At 43.3% G+C, this 12,670-nt stretch overlaps 1 protein-coding gene across 5 annotated transcripts; it reads left to right on the forward strand.

Annotated features, from left to right (window-relative positions):
* The first annotated feature begins 715 nt into the window (after positions 1-715).
* Positions 716-11,251, forward strand: smarce1 (SWI/SNF related BAF chromatin remodeling complex subunit E1). 5 transcript variants are annotated; one of them, XM_089006369.1, is made up of 12 exons: positions 719-869; positions 1,955-2,044; positions 2,620-2,668; positions 2,874-2,917; positions 3,086-3,190; positions 4,916-4,996; positions 5,303-5,434; positions 7,980-8,151; positions 9,158-9,330; positions 9,428-9,529; positions 9,917-10,184; positions 10,301-11,251. In XM_089006369.1, the coding sequence occupies exons 3-12, from the start codon at positions 2,662-2,664 to the stop codon at positions 10,504-10,506; spliced, it is 1,290 nt and encodes a 429-aa protein (XP_088862495.1). In that variant the 5' UTR covers positions 719-869; positions 1,955-2,044; positions 2,620-2,661; the 3' UTR covers positions 10,507-11,251. The 5 variants fall into 5 exon arrangements, with proteins under 5 accessions (XP_088862494.1, XP_088862498.1, XP_088862495.1 ...); XM_089006370.1 differs by lacking the exon at positions 719-869 and adding an exon at positions 886-1,047; XM_089006368.1 differs by lacking the exon at positions 1,955-2,044 and having other exon boundaries at positions 716-869.
* The last annotated feature ends 1,419 nt before the right edge of the window (positions 11,252-12,670 follow it).

A 12,670-nucleotide genomic window follows, 5' to 3' on the forward strand; every position in this document is an offset into this window, starting at 1 on the left:
GTTTTCAGGTACATCTTCTTTCCTTGTATTTCTGTTAATTCTTCTGTCCATTCTTCAAAGGATTCTCAGCTTTTACTCTGCCCCCTGACACCAATGGAAAAATGTATATTCACCCTTTCACGCAACAAAAATGACAACCTGTAATCAATTGATAAAATGCCCACTGTCGTAATCACTGTCCTCGATAGGGTTAATGGCAACTAGGTCGTGTCGGACTGTTCTCCAAGAATGCAAAACATTTCACTTTTAACATGTTAAGTTTCAGAAGTCAGAAATCAGGCGATTTTCGTACTCGGCAAGTGTTGAAATAATGTGAGCGTTACAAAAGTGTCAATTAGATGCAAATAAAACGCAAAATGCGTTCATTGTTTATTTATACATTCCATTAGTGTAAACATGTATTTTGTTTTTTACGTTTTCTTTCGTTTCACCTTACAAACGAACTGTCTGTATTGTGTCAATAGTTGCTTTATAAAGTGAGTATTGTGGTTAAATTCGGGAGTCTGCCGAACAAATCGTGTACATGTACTGTGTTATAATATCACTGGAGCATCGAGTGGAGAAATGCCGTAGTTTGTAGTACAGAACTGCATTAGGTTGACAAATAACCACTGTCATCGAATCTTAACTTTTTCGTGTCTTTTGTTGTGTTGCTTCGTACCTTTTTTCCCTCTCTCAATGAATATCAAATACGGTTGCAAAATAGCCAGGGAGGCGGTACGGCGTATAGGTCTGGCGTGTATTGTCGTGCAGTGAAAGGGTTGGCGGCGGTTCGAGAAGCTACCCAGGGCGACGTCTTTTGGTTCGTTTAGTGTGGAAGCGAGCCATCTGTCGTCACCGTAACCGTAGAGGGGGACTCTGCTTTTCCCGTGAGTTTTCCCGCTGAACGTGTTCTTTCCAAAACGGACTATAAATCGTTCGATTGGCACGTTAATATGTTAAGATGCTACTAGGTCGATGCAGCGAGTTAGCACGCTAGCAAAGCTAGTCAGGATGCTAGCATACCACCTCTCCTATTTTCTGTAAACCAACCTTCAGTCCCACATTGTAAGTGACATATTCTTATTAACTAGCCTAATTCCTAACACATTTAATTCATCACTGGCAAATGCCTGGTGTCTGATACACATTTGAACTCACTCTTTCAATTTAAGGCCCGACGCGCTGTCGATCCATTGTTGTCGAAACTACTCCCGTGCTTGTGCTCTTAGCATACGAACATTATTTTATGCAAAACTAATCGTTTCAACGATTAACCGACAGTCGTACCATGTATGGAGTTGGGGCTGTCATTAAATGGGTGACCGTATTTAAGATAGTGGTCGATTATTTTATTAAGTCCCAGACTGGTATATCATTGTTTGATTTGAGGCAGCCCGCATTCACAGCTCCCCGTTTTTAAAGCATTTGGAACACTTTTTATCTCAACGGGTCGTTCCAGAATTGGTGGATATTTCGGCTTCCAATTTCCTGAAAACCAAACCTTCGTTTTTTATTTTACTACGTATTCATTAATAATAGGTATTAAATCGCAAAAGGCATGGTTATGTTATCGTGGTTCAATTGTACAATTTTGCCTACGTTATTTGGCGTTACAATGTTTGTCACTGTAATCACAATAATAGAGTGTAGGCAATTCAAGATGAATGAAAGATAGCCTTGTATCGAGAATTGAACATGGCTTTTTTTGTTAGCCTGTACGGCTCACGAAGAGGACAGGACAGATTTTCTTTCGAAATTAAGTCAAGAAAACATTTGACAAAAATTATTCTAATCATGTGCACATTGGTTAGTTGCATGACATAGAGTGAGATATTTAATCAAATGTAGTCCATTGATAAAAATGTGAAAATATCTAAGATCAGACATACTTTCCGTACTTTGGTCTTTTTCGAAAATGATTTATTATAGTCATCAAGTGTATCATGTGATTTACTGCTTTCCTCTTCTGCAGTGCTAAAAAGGTCATAGCAACAGGATTGCCTGCATGTTGTGGGACACATTGCATGAGCAGTAGCTGCCAATCAGTGTCCTCCATCTTCAGGTTTGCTTCGCATGTTTGTTTTGGCCAAGCTTTTACATCAGATGCCCTTTCTGACACAACCGTGTGTATTTATCAGGGCTTAGGGAACCGACACAATAAGACACTGGCTTGTGTCCCTTTGTGGCTACAAAACAAGCAACACTGAACTAATTAAAGATGAAGATGGTCAATAAAAGGCTCCCAAACACAAAATGGTCATCGGCGCAATGTTCCCACATTTTCAAGAGACAGTTATGAAACAAATGAAAGAAACTGTTTTATTTGAATTTTAGAATTTTAGTTTTGTCATAGGGTGGGGGAACCAAGAGAATTTGGATATTAGGGGTTTTCCGGAATTATTTTGCATTTTTCAAACTATTTCCAAGCATTTTTTTCCCTTCTGTGTGTTTTTTTTTTGGGGGGGGGGGGGGCGTGGATGTGGGGGATGATGTGGTCCCACAAGGAGCAATTGTACTCATTAACTGCATGTTTTAGTGTTATGTGCAATATGTAAAACTTGATGAGTGTGATGTAAAATGTCTTCCAATTCTGAAATAGCCCACATATTTATACATAGTCCTAAAACTGTGTTACAGAACTGATGACTGGATCGCACTAAAACGTGTATCAGTGCCAAGATGTCAAGTAAGGAAAAAGTTGTTTTCTTTTCTCTGATTTTGGTTAGTGGGGGCTGGTCTGCTCTTAATTGGTGCACTAAAAACTCAGTTCACATGAACTAATTTGAATCACATGGGGATTCTTTCAGTACAACAGGTTTAAGTATGTTTTTCAGAGACACGGGAGTTGAGGTTTTTCTGATTTTCTTGGGTCCTATTTTTCCTCATTCCAGAGAGGCCATCCTATGCTCCACCCCCTCCCCCTGCACCTACAACTGTAAGTATGGCTCAACATAATTGAACGGAAAATAATGACTTAGTGTCTCACTTACGCATGGTGTTCTCTTGCGGATTATTTTGTACTCATTTGCCACCGACTTTGTTGTTTTCTTTACTATCTTTCAGCCATTTTCATTTGCGTTTCTGTCCCATTTGTTTCTATTAGCAAATGCAGAATACTGCAGGATTTGTGGGGTACAACCCTTACAGTCATCTGGCCTACAACAACTACAGACTGGGAGGCAGCCAAAGCAGCAACAGTCGGGTAACGGTATGAATATTGTCAGCGCAAAAATGAAAACATGTATTTATTAAGGAAAAGGTTTCTTCAGCCGTCCTCTGTAGTTCTCTGAAGGTGTCCGTCCGTGTCCGACACCTGCAAAGAAGTACAGATGACGGCTGAAAAAACACTTTCCTCGATGGACCACTCCTGTATGATACAGATGTGTAATTATAAAGATGTGTATTTAAAGGACAACCGACACCATTTTTCAAATGCAAAAGACCAATAAAAATGAGTTAAAGGGTCCCAAGACTACTTCAAAATGACCCCGGAAATTGCGAGTTTCAGTAGGTCACGCCAGGACCTCTTTGCCTTGCTCTAGAATCAGAATAATGGCTTCAGATTCGGAGAAGATGCTTTTTTTGTTACTCATCCAGTTATGAATATGATTCAAATAGTTCTGCAGAGGAAAGCACAAATGTTTGCAATCGATTAAAGAAGTACTTGGCGTATCAATTCGAACCGTCAGACCTCCAATGTAGCGTCCCAGAAAATGCACAAGATGGCGCCCAAGCTCCATTGGAAATGGGCTGATTTGTCTGCTGGGAATTTGTGTCAACTAGAATCAAATAGTAGTCAGGGTGCAACACACAACGATTCACCATCGCATTCTTTATGTTTTCCTTCTTAGTTCGCCATCAACACGAAGTTTTCAGACCAAACAAAGTACCCAAAATGCACTGTGTGTCGCTTTCTCGGTCAGGGGCTTTCCAGACGTGACATCACGTCAGGCATGGTCATCAACTCGAAAACAAGACTTCCTGAATAGTCAGCACGAGTCTTAAAACGTAAAATATAGCTATATGCGGCGGAATCTTTGTAAAATACGCTCAGTAGAAGTCATTTGAAGTGATTTGACACATTATGGACACAACTTGCCCGGAGGCGTCGGTTGTCCTTTAAGGGAAAAGGGAAAGAAGAATTGAATGGGCTGGCCATGAATTGGCTTGTTAAATTGAAAGCAACATTTGTCTCAAGCTCTTATGGGCATTCTCAAAAATGCAGCCGTCCACAAGATTACCGATTGCTTTATTTCAATACATTTTAGCTTTGCATTGGCTCTGTTTTAAAAATGTTCATCCAAGTTCCTCCAGGAAATTGGGATATTAGTTGACAACATTGAACGAACACGTTTGAGTTCATTGTTGCGCTTGTAGCGACACCGCTCGAGCGTAGCGCGCCTCAGCACTCGATGTTCCGCTGCTCTCTGCTGTGCGTGCGTCAGCATGAACGTTTACACACTCGCGCGCGGGTCTTTAGGTTTCATCCGCCAGGTGCTCGCATTTGTATTTTCAGGAACATTCACCTTCATCTCTAATCTTTGGAGTCAAACGCCAACTCCCGCCAATTGCTGCTTTCTGACGGGCATGTGGAATAACCCACGCCATCCCCGTTGAATTATACGATCACTGCTTGGCACGACAGGCTCCTAAACAGTAATTCAGTCACTGCGTGAAGGCTGTGCCTGGCTAGCTCTGATGATTGTGTTATGTCACGCAGCAGGGAAAATAAGATTGGAAAGATTTCCAGTGTTATTTACTGTTTTGTTTTTTTAGTTTTCAAAAGATACGTATTTTCCATTCCAGTCTATTGTATAGTCTGGTACTGCACTGTGCTATCTTTTCAGTGATAAAATGGATGTGTTGACTTTCAAGTAATCTCAAGTATCCCGGTTGTTCAGACAGATGTTATGTTTCTTTTTTCTTTTGTCAGAATTCCTCTGGAATAAATATACCAAAGCCACCCAAGCCACCCGATAAACCACTGATGCCGTATATGAGATACAGTCGTAAGGTAAGCACCGTGCACTTTGAGAAATCTCTTTGTCATTATCAAGGCATCATTTGACCAATTGGAATACCCAATAACCACTTCCGAGTATGTTAAATATGAACTTTGTTTAAAATGTCGGTGTTTGCTAATTAAGACGGGACACAGTTAGCCCAGTCTTTGTACATACTGGGAATTAGCAACTTGGAGATGGCTTAAATCACTCGGCCTCCTCTGGTTTGTGACCTCTCTGCAAAGAGATAACCACGTACAGCCCCTCCAACCCATAGCCAACCCAATCCCACCCCCATGTCTGGTTCTCATCACCAGGTTTGGGATCAAGTAAAAGCCTCCAATCCCGATCTGAAGCTATGGGAAATTGGGAAGATAATCGGTGGAATGTGGAGGGACCTCACTGATGAGGAGAAACAGGATTATTTGAATGACTACGAAGCTGAGAAGGTTGGTTGTTTTACCAGAACTGTTTCTGGCATTTATGACCACCAGATACAGTAGATATGAGAAGTCTACAAACTTGGGATATTTTGGATTTTGACACCGTTGAACCCTCTCAACATGACACCCACCGTGAGTCTGTCTGGAGTGATAGCCCAAAGCCACACTTTTAAAGAAATTTATAATGCATTACTAATTGTACTTTTGCTGAAAAATGATGTCCCAGTCAGAAAAAAAAAGAAACGTCCAATTTTGTTGCCTTCGTAAATGGTAAATAGCATTTTTCCAGTGGTTGATCAAAACCATATGTTGCTCAAAGTGCCTTTTTTTCAAAGACACCAATACACCTTCAATCGCGCTGCGTCACTTTTTGATTTACCCTTTAGGCCCCCTACTGCAAATAGTCGAGGGGCAGAACGCACGGTGTTCTTCCAAACAGCCATTCTTTTTCTGAAGTGGTCATTTTGGACTAATTTTAACGTGATTAGCTTTGCGCAGAGCTGCTAACTTGAGTAGTTTTGTCTTCTCTCCATCGTAGAAGTGGCCAAAGTCTTTTTCAGATAAAAGTGTTGATAAACTGTAGCTGGGCTTCAGTGACTGCTTCAAAGTTAAATGTAATGCTCAAAATTGGCAACTCCGGGTTTGCTTGGTCAAAGGTAACCACGTAGAGCCCTTCCACCCCAACCCAATCCCACCCCCCATTTCGTGACACCACATACGCTCTTTAGCCTCTTCTTTGTCTGGGCTCATTCAATTCTGTGGCGATTTCAAAGCGTAACATTTCTACACGGCTGTCATCGAATCCATCCTGTGTTCTTCCATCACCGTTTGGTTCGGGGCCGCCACAAAAATGGACAAAATCCAACTTGACCGGACAGTTAGGACGGCGGAAAAAAATCATTGGCACCGCCCTACCCACTCTCGAGGACACTGCAAGAATCCAAACTAGGGCGCAGAAAATCCTACCGGACCCTCCACCTTTTCCAGCTACTCCCCTCAGGCAGGCGCTACCGATCCATGCGCACCAAATCCAGCAGACATTTAAACAGCTTTTCCCCCCCAAGCCATGAACTCTTTGAACTCTTTCAACAGTAGCCCAAATGGAACTGTATCGTGCCACTTAGCAATTTTTTGTTGATGATACTAGTGCAGCGTTTTCTACCGGAAACTAATTCCTTGTGTGTTCTACATACTTGGCAATAAAGATGATTCTGATTCTGATACTGGTTTGTTCCAAACATCAAACACAAAGCTCTTGATTTAATGTAATAATACGTCATTTCAACACAGTAGCCAGTCAGAACTTTATCTACCAATAGATCTCTGCTCCATCTATCAATATCTGCCTGTTCGAAGTAGGGAGGAGGGGGCTGGGTCAAAGCGCGCGAGTTGAAAGCTGTGAAACACCCATCTAATTTGAAATTCACTCTCTGAACATACTCTCAGCGGAGAGCAGAATTTCTGTGCACTCCCATTGTCTCGTGGTTTTATAAAACAGATGTGCTCATTACATCGATCACGAGCGATCGACGGGTCACTTCTGGGTCCCAAGTCGATTGTGAAGGATGTCGGGTTAAAAAAAAGTGTCTGTGCTAATTAGTAATATACATGTAACATCCGACTTATGACCGGGTTCCGTTCCGACCAAACAGTCGTAAGTCAAGTCGAAATCCATACAAAATGTTGAATAGAGACTCGGTGCTAAATGACTTGCAAACGATCAGATTCTGATGCCACGGGGGCGGGCGCGCGTGCGTGGATCTGGGTCGCTGCTATTCTAACAGTTGCCCTCGCTCTGCGCCGACGCGTGGTTCGAGCCCCGCGGCCCGACCCCGCAGCCGTCTGTGGTGCCGACGCACCACACGGGGGACACCCTGAAGTGGTTGCCAACCAACCGCATGGCATACAGAGACAAACAACCATTCACTCAAACCTCGGGACAATTTAGAGTCTTCGATGAGCCTTCCATGCATGTTTTTTGAATGTGGGAGGAAACCGGAGGACCCGGAGAAAACCCACATGAAGAACATGCAAACTCCGCACAGGGAGGCCGCAGCGGGAGGCGAACTGGCGACCTCTGCGCTGTGAAGCCGGCGTGCTAACCACTCGACTACCGGGGTGCTGATGAATCTCAATACATGACAGTATGATACATGTTTACATACCGCTTTCGCAGCGATGGCAAATATTAGGCTCACTTTTATGTGGTCACACACCATTTCAGGAGAGGTTATTCACAGTTTGCAACAACATTATTTTTACTCTTCTGTAAAATGTTTTTTTTGTTTGCCTATTGTGTTGTGCAAGTTGTCCGTGGACACACTTGAAATGATTAATCAAGGGTCTGCTGTTTAATATCGCAAAACCTGCCATTTGAACAGGGCTATGTAGACTGATGTCCCTCAACGGGGGTGGTGGAGGGGTGGCTCCAGTCATCATTGCTTCCTGTGTAACAATCCTGCATAACCTCTTTCCTTATCTTGATTTTAGCTGGTGTGTACTTGCTTGCTTGCTTGCCTTCCCCTTGTAATTCTTTTCATGTCCAACATAGATTGAATATAATGAAAGCATGAAGGCCTATCACAACTCGCCAGCTTACCTGGCCTACGTCAATGCAAAAAGCCGCGCTGAGGCAGCGCTAGAAGAAGAGAGCCGTCAGCGGCAGTCTAGACTGGACAAGGGCGAGCCATACATGAGTATTCAGCCAGCTGAGGATCCCGATGGTAAGGCTATGCGGCATCATTTGTTTTCCACCACACATGCTGCAATTACTTGAACGGGACCACACAAACGGAACAGGACCACATGTTGTATTTTCCACGGGTACAACTCGTTTAACCAATTTTGGTTTGGTTTTAACAATTGCATCTCTGTTTCTCACCAGTAGAATGTCTCGCGCAGCATGCGGGTTCTGTAAAATGCAGGTTCTGCAAAATGAGCACGCTCCTTCACACAAGCACACGAGAAGAAAATGAGCTACGCCCATGTCAAGGAAATGAAGCTTGGCCCAAGTGTAGCTACCCTTATTGTAAAAGATAACGACAGTGAGGACAAATACAGATAACGGCATTTAGAAGCAAGTCAAATGCCTGTGCTGTCCTGAGGAGTGTTGGCCCGCATGTAAACGTTGTTGGTGAATTGCAGTTCATGAGCAAACAAAAATAATCATTGGATAAAGAATTTATATCTTGCTTAAGGTCAGCCTATTCTGCTCACTTTCGTTTGGCCCTCTGCATAGTTCTACAGTACGCCGCACTTTGTCATTGCAAGCACAGTCGTCACCAACACCAACTAGGAAAACAAGTTTATATCAAAATGAAATGAAATCTTGATTTTATTTTATTTTTATGAAATGCTTTTTAAATGACCCGTATTTCAAATTTGGAATGTATTTTTTTTCAAATGTAAACTATTCAGTCTGGCTAACATCTCAGATTGGCAATTCACATCAAGTAATTCCAATCATTTTCCTGTGTTGCCAAAAGGCACACTTTCTGGCAAATGTAAATTGCAAATCACAGGTAAAGAGACGGTAAACATTTTGCTTATGTGTGCAAGTCAATTGTTTGAAACCCTCGCATTATACGCAAAATAACCATTGTCAATATTTCAAAATTACTCTTCCCACAGTTCTGTCATCTTCACCGCTGCTTGCCCAATCAGTTGTGATTATTCTTTGTGCATTTTAGGCTTGGCTAACATCCAACCCCCCCCCCCATGTTTTCTTAGATTATGATGATGGCTTTTCAATTAAGCACTCCGCGGCAGCCCGTTTTCAGCGCAACCACCGGCTGATCAGTGAGATTCTCAGTGAGAGTGTAGTGCCTGATGTGCGATCTGTTGTCACAACTGCCCGTATGCAAGTCCTCAAACGTCAGGTCCAGTCTTTGATGGTACACCAGGTATGATCACGTTTTGGACTTTCAAAGTTGCACACATTGGCTCATCTTATTTTGGTAGTATTTGGTAATTGTTGTCTCTGATTGTCTCCCACCACAGAGAAAGTTGGAAGCAGAGTTGCTTCAAATTGAAGACCGCCACCAGGATAAGAAACGAAAATTCATTGAAGCTACAGATTCGTTCACAAATGAGCTTAAAAGAGTATGGCACCCCTCCCCGTCTCTCTCGCTCTCTCTTTTTTAACAACACATGTTGAAACACTCCCAAAACAGGCTCACGTCTTATGTTTAATAACAGTTCAGTGAGCAGTTCTGGTAAAGTACCAACCTACATCTGCCCCCAGCCATACACTTCCATTAACTCAATCCACATGTTTTGGCAGTCACATCGCTGTTGTCTGCTATTTGTTTCTCTGAAATTAAACGCAGCGTTTGTGGGCTGTGCGGTCAATGGCTTAGAACAGTATTGATGATTATATTATTGAACACCGTCAAACTAAACATTTGACACACTAAGCTGCGTTAAAGAGGATGTTTATTTTTTTGGACAAAGTATTAAGTGATGCAAATATCTATATATTGTTTCCAGCTTTGCTGTATGAAAGTGGAAGTGGACATGGAGAAGATTTCTGCAGAGATCTCTGCAGCCGAAGAGGCCGCCCGCAAGCGTCTGGCTGAACGGGAGAAAGATGCAGGCGACAGAGGAACTAAAGAGGCCCCAACGAGTGTGTCAGGAACAGCAGCAGCAGCAGCAGCAGAAGAAGAAGAAAAACATGGCAAATCCCAACCTAATTCTCTCAGTGAGAGTACCAAGACGGGAAGTGAGAATAATGAGTTAATAAGCAAAGATCCATCAGGTGAGCCATATGACCAGCATATGTCGGTGACTAATTGAGATGTCTGGCTCATAGGACAAACCCTATACTTAACGCTTTTTGAAAATGCTCTTTTCCCCACGGATTTAATATTGCAGGGAAGCAGAAGGCCACAGATGAACTTCAAGAGCAGCCAGGCAGCGAAGAAGGGTGCTCAGAGGACAAGGAGAGTGTCCTCGAGGGAACCATGGAGGAGGGAACCAGTGACAGTAACACAGGTTCTGAAACCACTTCTGCGCAGACAGAAGATGCTCTGACCAATGAACCATCAGAGGGTTCCGGCAGAGCAAGATCAACCCATTGAGATGCTCGCCTGTTTCTGAACTATCAGACTGCCTTTTCATCTGCTGGACACTCGGGAAGTTTACCGCCAATCATATTTTGTTTTACCCCAAAAGCAAACAAGTCTTTGCAGCTTAAGTTAGCCGTGTTGTTGTTGTAAAGGAATGAACCACAAAAGAGCCTGTAAGAGGTAGCCATGTGTTTTTTTACAACAACTTCACTTAGCCCATTTTGGCAAATATCAATTTCTAATTGTGATTGAAATCTGACAACATTGAATCAAGTGTTATGTAGATGTAACAATGTTTCGGAATGAGGTCATTTCTTGTATTTGTTTTGTATCCCCGCCCACCCAATTTTTTTTTATTGGTTGTAAAGAAATGGGTTATCTTTGCAGGAAACATTTTTACTACCTTTGTTAGTATTATGGTGACGGTCTCTAGATTTTTTTTAAATGTCATTGGTAGTAGAGTGATGGTAGTTACTGGTCTTAATTTTGTATATTGTTATGTTAGCTCCGAGAAGCTATTTGATAGCATACAGCAAACATTGATGTACAGATGAAGATCAGATGATAACCAATGTTCTAAAGTTTGCTTTCGGTCAAATTAGTCAAGAGCTCAAAACCTAGAAATATTAAGATATTGTGCATGCAGCGTTGAAAAAAAATCACATTTTTTTCATACAATAGTCTAGAATGTACACTGTTTTAATGCATGTTATTGTACACATTTCTGCTAATAAACCTTTCTTCACATTCCCGATCACATTAGTTCTCGTATAATTTTAGTTTTGGACCTGCTTAACTGAGTCTAAAGGTTGCACTGTGGGAGTGGTCTCAGTCGACTTCAATCATGGGCAATCAAAATGCCACCGTGCTTCCCTAAAAATAACGGTTTTACTTTTAGTAGCAAATGTAACATATCCATTCATTTTCTGAACAACTTCATCTTCACGAGGGTCCAGGATAGATCTATCGATCTATCTATTGTTCTGTCTGTCTGCCTGCCCCTCTACCTCTGCGCCTCTGTCCTTCTGTCCCTCTGTCTCATATATATATATATATATATATATATATATATATATACATACTCCTCAAAATTTCTGCCTTGGTCACTGAGGATGATATCTGTAGTTCCAAACCGGCAGAACATGCCCTCCAGTGGCGCATCAGCCACTGTTTCCCCCTCTTGGTCTGGCAGTGCGCATGATGTCCACAGCAACTCTCTCCATGGGCGTACCAACTCTTTGTTGCCGAAGTGGTGCGTGCGATTGGGCTTCAGGTACTTTGTAGACCGCGCACTCGTCACAGCGCCGACTGGAGTCCTCTGCTCTCGTCGACGCTGCCCCCAATTGACCCCATGGCGTAGCCGTTGGAGGTTCTTTGCGCTGCCAAAGTCCCGAGCTCGTGCCCCCTTGACATGCTCTCAGCACCATCTCTCTAAGAGCTCTTGGCACGACTACATGCCATCTCTCTTCCCCGATGGCAGGGTCTTTCCAGGCTCGCTGCAGCACACCATCAAACTTGCTCCGAAGACCTTTGGAAACAACGGAGAGACCCATCACGCCTTCCTGGGGCCTCCTGCCACTCTGGAACCACTGCTGCACGGGGTTGAGATTGTGCTCCTCTTCTTGCTTTGAAGCCCACTCTCCAGTGTCCACAGCGTCTGAGGTGCAGCATGTTGGCACAGCAGCAGCATGGCCCCAACTCCCTGGTATCTCGCCGGTCGCAATAGCTGCAGTCACTAACGGACCATGGCCGCCGGGAAAGAGCGTGCTGAGCCTCAGCCCGATGTACCACAGTGAAATTGAATGCTTGCAGCTCCTTGAGCCACCGTGCTACTTGGCCTTTTGGTACCTTGTACGATGTCAATCACTGCAATGCGGCAGGATCTGTGCTGATGGCGAAGGGCACGCCACACAGGTAGTACTTGATGTGCCGTGTCGCCAGATCAACTTCTTGCAGTTCACATCTTGTAACACAGTAGCGTTGTTCACTTTTATTGAATGTGCGGCTGAAATAGGCTTCAACTCGCTCACCTTCCGGCCCCACCTGCGACAACAGGTGCCCCCATGCCGACCATGTCTGGCAAAAAAGGCTGCGGTGGATTTGGCGTTCTTGAGGGCTCTTTTTAGGGTGGAGAACGCCTCCCGAAAATCCGACTATCACACGAAGGGTTGGTTAT

This window comes from Hippocampus bargibanti, linkage group LG10 (assembly GCF_051943395.1).
Source record: "Hippocampus bargibanti isolate YZ-2025 linkage group LG10, ASM5194339v1, whole genome shotgun sequence".
Lineage (NCBI taxonomy): Eukaryota > Metazoa > Chordata > Actinopteri > Syngnathiformes > Syngnathidae > Hippocampus > Hippocampus bargibanti.